This window comes from Sparus aurata, chromosome 13 (genome assembly GCF_900880675.1).
Source record: "Sparus aurata chromosome 13, fSpaAur1.1, whole genome shotgun sequence".
NCBI lineage: Eukaryota > Metazoa > Chordata > Actinopteri > Spariformes > Sparidae > Sparus > Sparus aurata.
The window spans coordinates 15414709-15431109 of record NC_044199.1 but is presented as its reverse complement, the minus strand read 5'-3'; the positions used below and the strand labels follow the sequence as shown (position 1 = coordinate 15431109).

Sequence of the window (16401 nt, the reverse complement as noted above, 5' to 3'; positions counted from 1 at the left end):
ATAACTGGTAGTTTCTCATTCTGTTTTGTCCTCTCATGTAGAAACACGGGGTAGCGCAAGCTCAGGAGGACATCCAGCAGTCAGGACTGACCCAGCTGCTAGTTAGGAAGTGCAGCAAAGGGACAGGCTTCAGCAAGCTGTGGCTGCTGCGAGATCTCGAGATTCTCTCCATCATGTTGTACTCCTCCAAGAGGGAGATCCATTCCATGGCCCAGGACCCAGAGCGAGACCAAAGAGAGCAGGACAAGGAGCACGACTCTGACCACTCCAGCTGTTGCACTGATGACGTCGACATCAACAAGGCGGATCCCTTGGAGGGTCTCGACGAGGAGACAAAGATTTGCTTCCAGGTGATGAGGGATGCTATTTATAATGCAGCAAAATATATTGTGATGTTTAAGTCTAAAGTGCTTTTTTTCTCAATGCAGATCACCCACGATGCCTTAAACGCCCCTCTGCCGATCCTGCGTGCAATGTATGAGCTGCAGATGAAGAGAACGGACTCCTTCTTCCTGGAGGTGCAGAAGAGGTCAGCATCAGCTTCCATAAAGAGAACTTCTTTTCACTTTACTTTCTTTATGTTATTGGCAGAGGTGTAGACTGGAGTCATATGACTCAGACTCAGGTCAGACTCGAGTTAAAACAAATTTAACAACTTTAGACTTGACAATGTTTAAAAAAACAAACAAAACAGGCAACTCAACATGGACTTGATTGAAAGTCATTGTAATGAAAATACATTTTACCTTTGCCCTAAGATTACAAGATATGTTATTTAAAGAGTTTGCTATTAAGCAATCCATATCCCTTCCCAGCAGTTGGAAAAAATTATACCGTAGAAAATTTTTTTCTGCATACAAAAATCATGTAAAGAGAATTGCAATATGCAACACATGCAGGATGAAATTACAGATAGAGACGCCACAGCTTCAGTCTTTTTTCGATTTTTTAAAGTTGTACAAAGAACGGTAAGTCGAGGCTCTGTTGTTGAAATGGCATTTTCTTTTGTGAAGAGAGCAGTATGACTTGTTTAGGACTCAAAAGTCAAAATTAAGGAAGTTGGGACATGTCAGTCGCGACTTGTTACTTGACATGAGCTTGAGTGCAAAGACTTCAGACTTACGTTTGACTTATAAGACAATGGCTGTCTCCCACCTCTGTTATCCACCACGGAGAAGGACTTATTTGCAATCTAACACTGCCACTCTCCTCTGTGTCATTTTTAGATTTGATGGAGAAGAGATCAAAACAGATGAGACAATCCGTACACTGGCTCAGAAGTGGCAGCCTACCAGGCGACCTCGCTCTGAGGAGAGGAACACCAAGGCCGTGGACACTGATATGATTGTAGTGTCATGTGTGGTGAGTTTGAGATGTCAAACAGCACTTAGAAATGGCTTTTTGGCACATTAGCAGTATTGCAAGCCATGAAATGAAGAAATGAGATGCTTCGAGAGAAAGTTTGAATGGCTGTTTTTCAAATTGTCAATACAATAATCTGATATGTCGCTGTCATCACCCTCCTCCTCAAGTCTAAACCCAGTCACTGTGAAAAGGCCACCGAGGAGATCAACGTAGTGGCCCAGAAGCTCATCACAAATTCAGAGAGCGACTTGCAGCTCAGCTACGCCAAACAGAGGCGCACCAAAAGTTCAGCTCTCCTGCACAAGGAGCTTGATGTGCGCAGCAATCGGGCCGTTCGTCAATACCTGGTGAAGGTCAACCAGGCCATCGCCACGCTATACGCCCGCCACGTGCTGGCCTCGCTGCTGGCCGACTGGCCTGCAGAGGCGGCGCTCAGCGAGGAGGCGCTGGAGCTGAACGGTGCATCGCACATGGCCTACATCCTGGACATGTTAATGCAGCTCGAGGAGAAGCCGCTCTGGGAGAAGGTGGGCAGAAGGGAGGAGGAGGGGGAGGTGGAGTTTGCATTTGATACATTATAGGCGTTTCGTGGATTAATGTGACTGTCTTTAATCCATCACTGATCAGATTCTCCAGAGGGTACTGAAGGGCTGCAGCCAGAGTATGCTGTGCAGTCTGTCTCTCACTGCCTGTCAGTTCATGGAGGAGCCAGGTATGGCGGTTCAGGTCAGAGAGTCCAAACACCCATATGACAACAACACCAACTTTGAGGTGGGTCAACTACTTTTTCTGCCTTCACTTGTTAGCGACAATAACTGTTTTTAGTTTGATAATTTATAATTTGTTGCACTAACTTCTCCATTTAAACCTTTGAACTGGCCACAGAGCTGCAATGATAAATGGATTAGTTGTCAACTATTAAGTTAATCACCAGCCATTTTAATAATGGATCGATTGTTTGGCTTCTGTGACGGTTAACTGAATATCTTTGGGTTGGAGACAAAACGGGACATTTCTGACATTTCATTGGCCAAACAACTGGCAAATTATATATTACAATAATTGTCAGATTAAATGACAAGTAAAATAATCGTAAGTTGCGCAATTAGTAACTGTTAGTACGATCCTTTTTTGAAAAGGAGCCCATGCACGATGTATGCTTTTTAGTTTTCGCTATTTGGTTTCAGACCACAAGACACTATTTTGTCCATCTTTTCCTCCCTTCAGGACAAGGTGCATATTCCAGGGGCTATCTACCTGTCAGTAAAATTCGACTCGCGCTGCTACACAGAGGAAGGCTGTGATGAGCTCATCATGTCCAGCAGCAGTGATTTCCTCCAAGACGTCCACAACTTCAGCGGCTCTCCTCAGAGATGGTCTGATTTTGAGATTCCTGGTGAGAAATATTTTAAAAAGTCATTCACTCCTTTTCTGCTCTGTGAATTTATATGTGCATTTCTATTTATTTACTTTCATGTTGTTGTTTTTGGGTTTCTCTCAGGTGATACCCTCTACTACAGATTTATGTCAGACATGAGCAACACAGAGTGGGGCTACAAGTTCACAGTCACAGGAGGCCACAGAGGACGGTTCCAAACAGGTAATTTACATTAAAACAAATAGCTACTCCTTTTACATTTCTGCTTCCTTTGGTAGAGAGAAACTGTGCAGACCACTCGGTAACATGTTTATTAACAAAATAAATCCTCAAGTTGGTCAGGTTGTCACCTTCTCTCCCCTTTGCTCTCTCATCAGGGTTTGAGATACTGAAGCAAATGTTAGCAGATGACCAAGTGCTCGGTCATCTGCCATTGGCTGACATCTGGGAGTGGCAGGTGGGCGTGGCCTGTCGCCAGACTGGGAACCAGCGACTCAAAGCCATTCACTTGTTGCTCCGCCTGCTTCAGTGTCCGTCTCAGACGTAAGAGTTCAGCATTTTTTTACATTTCTATTCCCCCTACACTTTTTCTCTCCTAATTTACTTTTCAAGCTAGACGCTTCTGGTGTTATGTATTGACATCCAAAGTAAGATGCACAAACATAACTTGGGCTTAAAGGCCTAAGGAATGCTAATTTGTGGCCCCAGTGCACATTTTTACCATCTGTGTATTTCCCCTTGAGGTGCAGGATAGTACCACACACAGTTTGCATAAAAGCCTTCATAAATCCCTCATGTCACCACCACGGAAATGAGGCAAAGGATGTGTTTATGTATTTGCGTATGTGCAGAGTGACTCGAGCAGCGACAACATCACACATTTTATGGAAAGGTAGTGCTCACACAGGCAGGTAATACATTTGTTAAGCTGATATCTTGGCATTAGGATTTCCTGTAGTTTCCCTCCACTCAAAAGTGTGTTTTATCTTACTGTTACTTCACTTAGATGTTTAACGGCATCCAAAAACTATGATAGCCATGAGCCCCGGCAAAATCAGAGCAGTCCGATAAGAGCTAAAGACGGCACAGGAGTTGCAGACTTCACCTACAGTTGAACAAGGATTTGAAAATGAATTATTTATGCTGCAGATTTTGCGTTTGGTGTATTTCAACATGGTTATCTTTACCTTCCACCTGCAGTTAGCAGTATGTAACACAGAATTTGAAACGCAGTTATTTTTTGCCCAAATGCTCCTTGGGGTTTCACCTCAAAGTTTTTAGGTACACAAGCTTGTACCTTTCACATTTTATCGAAGAACCAAATATTTTCTCAGGCAGTTCCTAATTTTTTATGGTGATGCTTTAACCGGACAAGTTTCGTGCTGATCCAAGCTGTGGAAATTCTTCAACTGTGAGCCATGGAATGTTGTCTATGGGAAAAATTGTTGGTAGTTTTTGAGCACTGTTTAATTCGTCTGTTATGAAAGTGGTTCCCTAACTTTTTTTTTTTACATCAGGAATCCCCACAATAGATTCACATTAGACCACAGATCTTCAGCTAGTGAGGATATTGTCTTAAGGAATCCCCTCTGAGTAGTTTAGTTTTAGGTTTGAAGACAAAAATCAGTCTTCATAGTCACCCAAAGATCAATCTTTGATGGCTATAAATGACAATCAATCAATAAAGGCCAACTCTTATTTTTTCCTTGTCATTCATTCTTTCCATAAATGTGATAAAGGTGGAAATACTCTATTTCTCCTTTTGCTTGGGACCCCTTTCAAGCCCACTCAAGGACCCTTGGACCTTAGTTAGAAAACCACTTCATTCATATACAGGAAGTGATTTGTTGTCAATAAATTATTAAACATTTATCAGCATAAAAAACATCCGACAGACAATCCTCTTTTTCTTTTATTTGGGCCCATCTAGTCACATGAAGGCTCTGTCTATCCCCACATCAATGAACAATCCATTTATGGCTGTCAGAGGCAAAATGCGTGATTGAGTCATGATAAATGCATGAAGTTGAAGTGGCTCTCACTGGTTGTTTTTCAGCCACAGCTTTGTTTTTCTCAGAATCTAACTCTTTATCTTCCTGTTCTGCCCCTGTGTGTGTGTGTGTGTGGTTGTGGTTGTGTGTATGTTTGTCTAACTATCGATTTGTTTGCACTCCAGAGCCTGTGAGCTGACTCTGCTGCGACCTCTGTGGCAGCTCTTTATGTCCATGGAAAACAGCCTGAGCCAGGATCCCACCAGTATCACTGTGCTGCTGCCACTTCACAGAGCCCTGACTGAACTGTTCTTCATCGCAGAGGCCCGCGCCATTGTGAGTGACACACACACACACACACACACACACACACACACACACACGCCACGTCTGGGATTGTATAGGTGTTGTTGTTAAAACTGGAGGTGTGGCTTTCGAGGTGTGTGTTTAGTTGTGTTGGTTGTTTTTGCTGTGATTACAGTGTTACTGACTCTGCAGGTTAAATACAGAATAAATTTAACAAGGCTGATTATGTGGAGACCAGTTTTTAGTTAACCTTCTTCTTTGGTTTAATAACATTCAGTTTGAGGCTATTTCAATGAAATGATGATTAGAATGAACTAATTTAACATTTTATTCTTTACCTCGGTCTTTCCTCGCCTCACTCTGTCTATATTGGTCCCTCTGTGAGATGATGAGCGTGTTTTTCCCTCCACCCACCTGTTCTCCGCCGGGCTCAGGGCCAAAGCCCGGCCCTGCCATCTGCCAGACAGCACAGTGCCACACTGGCTCCCTGCAGGCTGCTGGAAAGAGGAAGAGATGCTATCCATTTTGTGATGCGTATGGGCTCCCTCTCTCTCCCTCTCTCTCTCAGTTGTCTTGAATTATTGATTAAGAGAAGCCTCAAGGATTATGAGCATGCCGTCAGCCAGGAGTTTCCCATCTGTAGATGCAATTGAACCAGACAGTCCCAGAAAAGCACCACCTCTCCTGTTCCGTTCAGCTCTGGTCGGTGAGGCCCGAGGCTGCTGGTCTGACAATAACATTACATCAGTCGACATGTCATTCACGATGGATTCTGTGCTCCCATCTGCACTAACCGAATGTTGGTTCATGTGAGACGCCCAGATGGGGCAGTGCCTGTCAACAAACACCAGGGGGCAGTAGTAGTACTTAGCAGTTTTGACTGGGATGCCCTTCATGGTTTCTCCAGTGTTGTGTTAGCAATGATAGACACATTTTGGTGTGTGAAACCTCCATCCAGCTGAGCATCATCACAGAGCATGGCCTCTCTTTTATCGACACAACACCAATGGGTGCTGCAGTGGTTTTTAACATCCTGCTTTTCATCCACAGCTTAAAGTAGTCTGAGATGAAGGCTTTGACAGAGGTAAATAAGAAGTGCGTGGATGCAGTTGTTGATGGTAAAGCGTGCACTCACTGGGGAATTTTGAAAAGGCTCTGTTGACCCAGTCAGTTCCCTCATCTAAAATTTTGTCAGCATTCTCCAGATAAAAGAATTAGATACCTCACCAAAAAAAAAACATGCACCTGCTACCTTTTGTGGCAGCCTTGACAGTCAGGATGTGGTGTCTGTCATTGTGTGTGAATAAACCAGTGAATGGTATTGTACATGGGCGACAACCCGGCTGTGCTCCATCTAGATTGGATTCAAGTGAAACTGGGTATGTTGCGGTTTCACTGTTCCTGGACTATATCACATCTGAATTTGCACACAGGATTTTATAACCACGCGGACTGTTCTGAGGCTAATATAAGGGGGAAAAGTTGGTATTGATGTACTCGAGTTAAATCTTGTACTTGGGTGTGGTCTCAAGACCACTTATGAAAGACCTCGTCTTGGAATTGAACACATTTTTACTCGGTCTTGTCTCGGTCTCAGAAAAAAAGGACTCTAGATTTTAATTCCAGACCAGTCACTTTATTATGGATAAGGAGTGTTGAATACAAGCGATGAAGTGGATTTGAGCTCCTTAAGGTTTGTATTACTTTTCTCATAGAAAACAAAAGAAAATTCTCACACATAAAATTCCCCTCTGCAATGCCTTCTGATTATTTTATCAATACATTTCTCATGGTACACTTAAACACATACACTCATACTGTGTGTATGGCAATGAAGATGTGAATTAGGTGAATCAAGTTTTCTGTGGGTGTTTCTAGTGGGTTGTGGATCTTTCAAATCAATTTGAGGCGAGTCTGTGGTTTGCATGTTTCACATTTTATCCTAAGCGTGTCATGTGAGTGTGGGATCGCACTGCTCTTGGTCTTGTCTTGGCCTGCCTTGGTCTTTGTCATCACTGAGTCTCAACCCCTCAAAGTTTTGGTCTTGTTATGGTGTCGATGTACTCTGGTCTTGGTCGTCTCAGTTTACTTGGCCTAGACTATAACACTGGGAAAGGTCACTTTTTAACCTGAATTGGACAGAAACATTAGAAAGCCTTCATCAGCTGTAAGGATCAGTGTTCTACATCCAACACACCACACCATCTGGCACCACCCTCCTAAAAAGTAAGGATTAGTGTAGACTAAGGTTGGTGGGCCTCGTGTCGTGTTGACACTTGAGCTTTAACAGCAGTGGTGACATACGACTTCAACAGCTCCATGTTGACTAATGTGTAAAATCATGGAAAGCTTAAGTGTGGCCGGCCACATCATGGAGTCCTCTGTGGCCATATTAGGTCTGAGCCTTGAATGGCTCATTTTTAGCGCTTCAGTGGCCGGTGCCGCTCACACTCAGTTCCACTGAGATTCACTGAACTCTCCACTGCAGGAAGTGAAAGTTATATTTATGAATCAAAAGGGTATGTCATGCACTACTGACTGTACAAATGGTCCTAGGATGTTCCCCAGCATAAACAGTCGGGGTGCTGTGAGATGAATGACAGCGAGCGGCTCTGGACTGTGTCTCCAGCGCTGTAAAAAACAAAACTCCATTTGGCCAGTTTCAGCCCATTTAGCCGCTGTGTAGTCTTATCTGTGTTCCCAGACTCTGTGTTCTTATGTAACCCGAGGTATGTCTCTCCCGTAGGGCTTTAGTGGAAGCGCTCCTCAGATTGTTTATAATTTTTAATGGCTCGTCCAACATTCCTCAGTCCAATTTGATGCTGAAAAGGAGATGGAGAGCGAACAGGGAACCAGGCCTCATTTATAACTCAATTCATCCGTTATGTAACCTCTTAGAGTAGTCTGTCCCGGGTAGCTTCCTTTTATTCATGACAGCTATCTGGCCTGTGAGGTTATCTGCTGCTTTTGGAAACATGGCAGAAGACACCCTTCTCACCAGCCTTTGATGTGTTTTCCAGGCACAGGGCATCCTCCAGGAGTACCTGTTGGCCATGACAACTGACGAGCAGCTCCTCAACCACACCGCGATGGTAAGACTTAAACTCCTCTTTTGTTTTTGCATAATAATCACTGATGACTTTTGACACCTCTGCCTCTTCAAATTGAAAGCCTTTGCCGTCAGCGCGGCTCTCTCAGGTCACCTTTGATGTTCTCACTTGTGAATTACATCTCTGCTCCTCTGAATTCAAAGTCTTGCCTTCTGCCAGGCTCTCTCAGGTCAATTTTGATGTTTTCAGTCAGGGGGGTTCTGACTCACACGGGTGATAGTAGCCCGAAGAAGTTGTCCGTGCACCCTTAAGCATTGTGATATCATGAACCGGTCTTTTTTGAACACGCAGTCCTGTTGATTGAACAGTCTTCAGCCACTGTGAGTCAGCCCGGGGCTAGAGTCTCTTTTGCTAGTGAATCAGCGAGCTGTTGACACCCAGCAGATCCCTCAGCACCCCCCCTCCCCTTGTTTTGAATATGTGTGGGCCACACTCAGGACTAATGTATTTGGTAATTACTGTCCATTAGCATTTGTGGGTGCGCGCCACAGTACTGTGTGCGTTCTCTGTACTGTGGACCTTGTAACACATCAGAGGAGCCTGAAGGCAGTTAAGAGGAGCAGAGGATGTGGGGTGGTGGAAAAAAAAACATTGTGGGTGGTTCTGTTGAGCAGTTACCTAATACCTGTCGGCTTGAAAACAAAAGCATAGGTGACTTGGCAGTAGTCATAACTATTATGATAACAATGATGCAGAGTTCAAGAGTAAATTGGCGGAGGTTCACTTTCAAAGGGCTGGAAAAATGTTCCAAAGCTCCACTCGTCAGGGACTATATTTTCTCCAAGTCTTTATCTCTTCTGTGGCCTGTTATTTTCTGATGGATTTATTATACCACTACACAGGTTGGACAGTGTTCAGAGGATCATGTTCACTCCACCCCTCCCTGGCTTTAATTCATCCTGTTGTTCACTCAATTAAACACTGAGAACAGTGTAAGATGCCTGTCTTTCGGTGCGACATTTGCAAAGGCATTGCCCTTTAAACCATCTGAGCCCGCTGACAGCCAACTCAGCAAGTGCTGCTGTGTGTCAGGGCACTACCTGGAGCTGTAATGGACCTCTCGGCTCCAAGGAAATCACCAGGGGGAAGGGTAATTTTTAAAAGAGAGAGAATTTTATAGTGTTGAAATTATAAATCATTGAACAGCCACAAGAGTTAGGGTGCAGAATGGATTATAAAAAGACCTAAAAATAAACAGTTTATTTTATTCGAAATAACAAATTCTTTTAAGTGTCACTTAAACCAGATGACAGCTGCCGTCACTATTCAGTAGTTTAATGTTAAGAAGGGATCAAATGTCTGTATTTTGGGAAAGGGATCACATGGAGTTGAAATACCATAGAGAATTCTCCCCTATTTACAGTTCCCCTCAGCTCTGATCCTGATATTTCTAAATCTCTTCAATAACACTTCATAAATGCAACAACATTGCGACAGTATTGTGGAGAGAACTATCGGTGCTTTCATGAAATATTAACACAATGACATTTTTGATAAATAATCATCAGTGCTGTGGATATAATGACATCATGAGATATATTAGGTTGGTAAAGGCAAGTATTAGAACAGGTAAAACAGTCTGGTAAATTCTGAAAAAAAAACAAAAAAAAACAACGACATCACTCTACGGTAATGCAGCGTTTAAAACCAGGGAAAACCAACGCTTAAGAATCTAACTAACTGTAAGCTACCTGCACCAAACAGTAGACAAAGTAAGCAACTAGCTAACAGCAAACTGACTAAAGAAAATAGTGAGCATCAGACCATCATCCGTCAGGTGGCCAGAAACGTGACTCAAATTCAAATTTTGCTCCAGGTCTGCAGAATGTGTTAGACAAATGTTTGCTTTAAAAAGTGATCATCCATCAATGTTATGGTGAAAAGCCTGTTCTGCTGCTCCCAAGTAGCCCAAAGAAATGTTTGCTGCTTAAGTGGTGCGTCCTAGCTTAACCAAAACTATTCGCCAACCCACGATACAAAGGTAGCAGTACAAATATAACATGCAGATTTGATGGCTATTGTGCACAATTTTACAATTTGACATTTAAAGAGCATACAAGTGTACATTTAATTCTGACAGTGTTACTAGTAGACAGGTTTGGGGATCAAGAAAGACATTTACTGTCTGGGGTGGGCCCCCGAAACCTCCACCTTCAAAAAAGTAATTTAAAAAAAGAGAAAGTGGAAAAAAAGGTCAACAGTTGATCCTGAGGAGACTAGTCGCCGTCACATGGAGAGGTGCTGACGGTGCTGCAGCAAGCCTCTGCAGGCCTATCGATCTGTTGTGACGGGTAGGTTTGTGTCAGATTCAGACAGCCTCTCTGGCATGAACAAAATATAGTTCAAATGCAGCTTTTAAACCAATAACAGCACTTAAAAAAAATGTGTGGTTTTGTCACAAGTGACAACGCTGTGCTCAGTGTACTTACATTGATTTCCTCTCAACTATTCTGTTTTGATACGGTCTTATTGTTTGGCTGACCTGTCATATGGTGCTGTCAAGATGTGGTTTACTATATTGTAGGGATATTACGAACAAAAGTGTAATTAAGTCTGTGATGCTGTAGTTTTATCGGGTAAAATACAAATATGTACCGCAATGTACATATTGGTGTTAGTAAGGACGTGCAAAATATAATTGGATTAACTAAATGTCAATCTATCCCGAATTCCATGATATTTACCATTTTTGTTTGTAATGATTGATGAACCGCAGAAAAACAAAGCAAAATGAATGTCCAAGAAGTTTCCCCTAGTTACTGTCCTCTTCTGGGAGAGGACAAAAGCACTTCATCAGTTTAGCACTTTGGTTATTAAGTAAGGGCGATATAAAGTGCACAGAAGTCCTTGCATCATCAGTTTAGTCACCCCCAGTTCTCCTATTTATCACCACTAAACATGCAGTGCACAGCCCAGGTGAAAAACAAGGTTTCTCACGTCTCATTCGCTCTCTTCACTCTGCTGATTTTCTCTCCCTGCAGCAATTCTTCTGTATTTCATTCACATATTTTTTTTTTTTCTTTTATTGTGCAGGCTCTGAAGAACATCGCTGCCATCAGCCTGGCCATCAATTACCCCAATAAATCTACCAAGCTACTCAACATGTCCCCTTGAGAGAAAGGGAGGAGAACTACGTGAAGAAGGGGGGGTAACCCCCTCCACTCTGGTAACTCTGCAGTACTCTGGACATGAGCTGTGGAGGGCTACTCCAAGAGCACTTTCCACACTTACTCACAATCCTTTTTGCCTTACGTGAATCCAGTATATCAGCATGTGCATTCACTCGAACAGGAACAATTGCGGGGGTCGTGTTTTTTTTCCCTTTTTTTTTTTTTTGTTTGTTCGTTTGTTTTTTTAAATAAAGTTTTTACTTGAAGATGCCGTGCTAAAGGACATGAAGTGTGCCAAATTCACGACTTTCAAGGGGAAGTATATTCCTTTTTGTCCTGCCTTTCTTCCTCCTAAACAGCAGCCACTCTGGGTTACATAGTTGATCACGGTGAAAACAGGTCACCTTGGCGACTTTGCGTGTCTCTGTGGACATGTAGAGCATCCTAAAAATACTGTCCAGGACAGTGGAGTCTCATTAGTCACCATGGGGAGAAAGTACTGACCTACTAGCTCATTCCACTCCCTTCCTCCTTCCTTTTCTCCTTGTTTCATTTAATCCACACTTCCTTCCTTTCCTACTCACCTTATCTCCTTCTTCCTTTCCTACTTACTTACTAACCTTTTCAGACAACAGAAGTACGTGATATTTTTTACGACTGTTATTGAAGGGAAGGATCAGTATATCATCATAGATATCCTCAACATATATCTGATCTGCAGCGTGACACGATGAAAAGTGCAACACACACTAAGACCCACAACTGATGATCGTACCGAACAGGATGAAGACGATACTCACAATAGCCATAGTCTGCGTAAGATGAGAATTGATACTACAGCTGAGGGAAAACTGTGATACTGTACTATCGCAATGCATTCCTCTTTGTTATCCTATCAATATGCTGAAGTATTTTCACTCCATCACTAGTGAATGAATGAAAGACCATTATGATGTCAAATGATGTTCATGAAAATGAATAATAGCAAAAAAAAAAAAAAAAAAAAAAATAGTCAGAGAGAAACGATGAATCTCTTAAAGGCCTTCAGTTTTATCCACAACTTATTTATTAACTCGCATTATTTTAATGTTTAATTAACTTCAGCAATTCATGATTTGCTTTTCAAAGCAGTGAATCAGAGACGATGGTGGATCCTACTATCGTGTCCTCATACCTTGTGTACCATAACGACTGCAGGAAACGCTGGTGTTGTAACATAAATATTCAAAACAGAGCAAAGCTGCTGTTTTCCACTATTACACAGATGGACTGTGAGTCCCTAATATCACTTATAAAGAATGAATTTACTGTCATTGTGATAAAAATGATAAACATAAAGGTGACTGTAAAATAGACACGTTATCCCAGTTATTCACTAGTACCACAAGGAATGGATTCTTTAATACTGAATTACCTCATCTTTTGTAATTACACAGATCATTGATGTGACACTTTGTTGTTTCATGTGATTTTCAATTGCATCACGCTAACCCCACATTTTATTAAAGGGACAGTTCACTGAAAAAATACATATTTTTCCTCCGATTTGTAGTGCTATTTAACCATCTAGAGTGTTTTGGAGGGAGTTGCAGAGTTTTGGAGGTATCGGCTGAAGACGAACGCCGAAGTGCCACGAACATACATTTGAAAGGCTCAACAGCGATGTCTGTCACCTGGATTCACCTAGAGAAACCTTGTTGCTTGCAGTTATGAGCAGCTTTGCAAGGGAACTATTTTCTTTCTTCGCCAAGCTGTAACATTAGCTGGCTTAACTACCTTAGTTGGCTGGCTTCTAGATGCGCACTTCGTTTTGCGCGGTGAGACAAAAAGAAAATATTTCCTACACAAAGCTGCTCACAGTATGGTCTGTGGATTTTCTCACTTTGAGGACCACAGAGTGCCATCTACTTCCATCATATGCAACAGAAGGCGGTTATCTCCAAAACTCAGCAGCTCACACCAAAACAATCTAAATGGATAAAAAGCACAACAGGTAAGAGGAAAAGTAAGTGTTTTTGTTTTGTCGGGGTGAACTGTCCGCTTAAAGCCACATCCACAGAGTTCAGTCATGTCAGAGAAGGCGTCGAGTTTTGTGTGTTGACAAATCTAAACACGAGTTTCAAAGAGAGTGAGTAGATTGGGGGGGGTGTTCATTTCAGATGAAGAAGAATCCTTTAGTTGGAGGGAATTCATGGTGGTTTATACCAAAGAAACCAATCATTGTGAGCCATGAAACATCTCTGAAAGAGCTCCAGGTAGAGTTCCTTCTCTGTTTATCACATATCAGATAGATACCCTGTGAGGAGCTGGAGCAGAGGAAACCTTTAGACATTGTTAATTTTTATTTTTTGTATTTTTTCTGTTTTTACTTTTTATTTTCAAAGCGGTCCCTATGAGGACTGCAGACTAGCTCGGTGGTTTTGTTTACACAAACATCAGCTGCAGTGAGGAGAGAGGAAGAGATACACGGCCTCAGTTTGGCTTCTACGACGCCTCACCTATCTACGACGTGCCTATGGTTAAAAATGAAGCAATCATAATTTAACTCATGTTAGCCGAATAGTTATTAATTATATTTTAAAAGAGAAATATATTGTTTCATTTGAAGTTTTTTGTAACTTTTTACTTTTATTGTTGGTTTCTTTTGCGAGGATGCTTGATATTTGAGGCTGACTAATTTGAATGTACATATATCTGTGAATATTAATTGCACAGGAGAAAGACTTTGATATCAACCCCTTACAAATATAAACTTTATTGGGCACTAACAGATGGACACTTTGATTCTGATTTTGTATGCATGGCACATTGAAGGTAAAAGAAAATAATGCTTGGGTTGAAATGTGATCCATTTCTAATAAAAATAGAAATGACTTAAATGCGAGCCCCCCTGTCCTCCTGTTTTTTCTTATCTGCAGGCTCAACCAAGAATTTTGTGTGCGGCAACAAACAATATATTGATCACTCAATCGGCATCGATTAGGGCCCACGCACTCGCTCCCAGCAGATACTGTACTCAGTGATGCAACACCATCAATAGTTCTCTTTCACACTGCTTCTATTCCTACATCTCTTGCTCTTTATTACCCTCAGCCAGATAGTTTCCCTTCTGCAATCTAAAGTCCATTTTTTTCTGCTATTTGTCCAAGGAGAACATTGGTATTCCTTCTGTTTATTAGTTTCTTCTTACACCCATGGTTTTACCTCAAAGGCCCCCCATCCCCCCGGTCTGCCTTTTTGCTTCCTCTATCTGTAATCTGGAGACTCAGGGACAGCGCTGATGATGGGAGTGATGATCACTGGGGCGATAATGACATCAAATGGAGGAAATATTCAATAAGGCACCAGATGATTCAGTGCCCCTCTGTGCCACAAAAGCCCCCACACCGGAGTGAGTCAGCTCTCCTGTCCACCCCCCACCGCTCCTTCTCTCTCTTTCCCTGCTCTGTATCCACCTTTTTCAGCCAGGATCCCACAAGGGCTGTAATTTACCCACGGTGAAAAGAAGTAGCCATGAAGGCAGAGAGAAAAACAAAAAGGCTCATGGGGATGCCCTTGTGAACGTGGGTGATGCTTCGTTGAGATTAAAAATGAATGATTTTAGCCACGTAGCATCTTTTCCCTTACAATTAAGTAGTTCCAGCGGAGGCAAATGCTAATGGAAAAAAGGGATGGATCCTACTTGTTTGATGAGCATATCCATACAAAATTCTTCACTTTTCAAGTTTGACATATTATGAAGCCACAAGGTGTTCGGTATTAAATGAATAAGTAATGAAAAAAATATACAAAATAAATGCTCACATGTGTTATCATCATCCTCCGTTCTCTCAGCCAGTTTTTTAATGAATTTGCCTGGTTATCCACAACGCTAACACATTTAGCCAGTTAGCTCCTGTTAGCTAGAGCAACAATGTCAATGTCATTCATGAATCAATTACCTTAGCAGCTGATGGAAATAAACACAGTTCACAGACACAGAACTAACTTTATTATTATTATTACTTAGCTTAAAGGTGGTCTGTGTCCGAACCAGCCAGAATTTGAAGTTGGCTCCAAAACTACAGGGGGCAGCATAACCGCCTACTGCTGCTCACTATGCTGGACTCTCTGCTGTAGCTATCTGTGGCTCTAGCTAGCCGTGGAGCTAAGTGGCCCTATTGACCCTCCTCAAATCAGATGTTGACTTGTCAAAGCCAGCAAAGCACTGGTGTGACCAATAACAATAACCATGGCTCAATGCTTTTAAGTGTCCCAGCAAGCCATGACATTTTAGCGACCATGCTGAATACCAGAGCCCTGAAAACGCCATCCTTAATGTTCCATTAATTCCACCAATGCTTTTCCTGCTTTGACGTGAAAATGTCTGCCTCGAAAAGGGTCTATTAGCTGACAGAAGCCTGAGGCTTGGACACAGCAAATGAGACTCACAGAGCCCAGTTTAAATACCAGGGATACATTACAGAGGTGATTTACAATGGCTCCAAACAGGACTATGGCCCCGGGGGACAAGAAAACACCACACCGGTAGAAGAAGTCAGAATTAGCATTAGCTGTGGTTGAAAACAGCGTGTAGACGGGGAATAATTTCACATTTTAGTCAGTGAATTAATTAATAATTTTGATGGAGAGAGCGAGAGATCATTTTGGAAAGAATAACCAAGACTGGGTCAGTGAGTTGTATTTTGTGTCTGTCAAGTTTGACTTAAGTGTTTTACAGTGAGTTAACAAGGCTTTAAAGACAAACACTATAGAGGCTATCAGAACATCACCTCTCGCTACCTTCTTCCTACAGTACCTGGTTGTCTTAGGTGGGATTGTGTGCTGGGTTTCTCGCATAGCATCGATGTGATAAGGCACTGTTAACAACAGCAGCTTAATTCAGAGTCACTCATCCAAATTTTCCCTCTGATGGTGTTCCACAGATAGACTTGCAGCCCTGTAAAGAGCAAAAATCAAGACATCCTTTCTGTGGTAGCTGTAGTAGCTAACTAGCTGACACTAACACTTAGCCGAGAGCCTGATTCATGGGCCATATGCACTGAGCACGACAGCAACATTATGTCTCAGCCCTCATTTGCCTTTCATGATCGTCTCCTTCAGCTGTTTGCGCGTGTGAATCACGAACCACCGTGAGCATC

At 42.4% G+C, this 16401-nt stretch overlaps 1 protein-coding gene across 2 annotated transcripts in view; it reads left to right on the top strand.

The window, feature by feature from the left end:
• zzef1 (zinc finger, ZZ-type with EF hand domain 1) overlaps nucleotides 1–14144 on the top strand; it is a 34368-nt gene extending 20224 nt beyond the window's left edge. For both annotated transcript variants that reach the window (XM_030439074.1, XM_030439075.1), the window contains exons 44-54: nucleotides 42–350; nucleotides 429–529; nucleotides 1227–1362; nucleotides 1533–1892; nucleotides 1993–2136; nucleotides 2593–2761; nucleotides 2867–2965; nucleotides 3121–3286; nucleotides 4920–5070; nucleotides 8061–8132; nucleotides 11184–14144. In XM_030439074.1, the coding sequence (XP_030294934.1) occupies nucleotides 42–350; nucleotides 429–529; nucleotides 1227–1362; nucleotides 1533–1892; nucleotides 1993–2136; nucleotides 2593–2761; nucleotides 2867–2965; nucleotides 3121–3286; nucleotides 4920–5070; nucleotides 8061–8132; nucleotides 11184–11264 (1788 nt within the window). In that variant the 3' untranslated portion in view covers nucleotides 11265–14144. The remainder of the gene's footprint in view (nucleotides 1–41; nucleotides 351–428; nucleotides 530–1226; nucleotides 1363–1532; nucleotides 1893–1992; nucleotides 2137–2592; nucleotides 2762–2866; nucleotides 2966–3120; nucleotides 3287–4919; nucleotides 5071–8060; nucleotides 8133–11183) is intronic.
• The last annotated feature ends 2257 nt before the right edge of the window (nucleotides 14145–16401 follow it).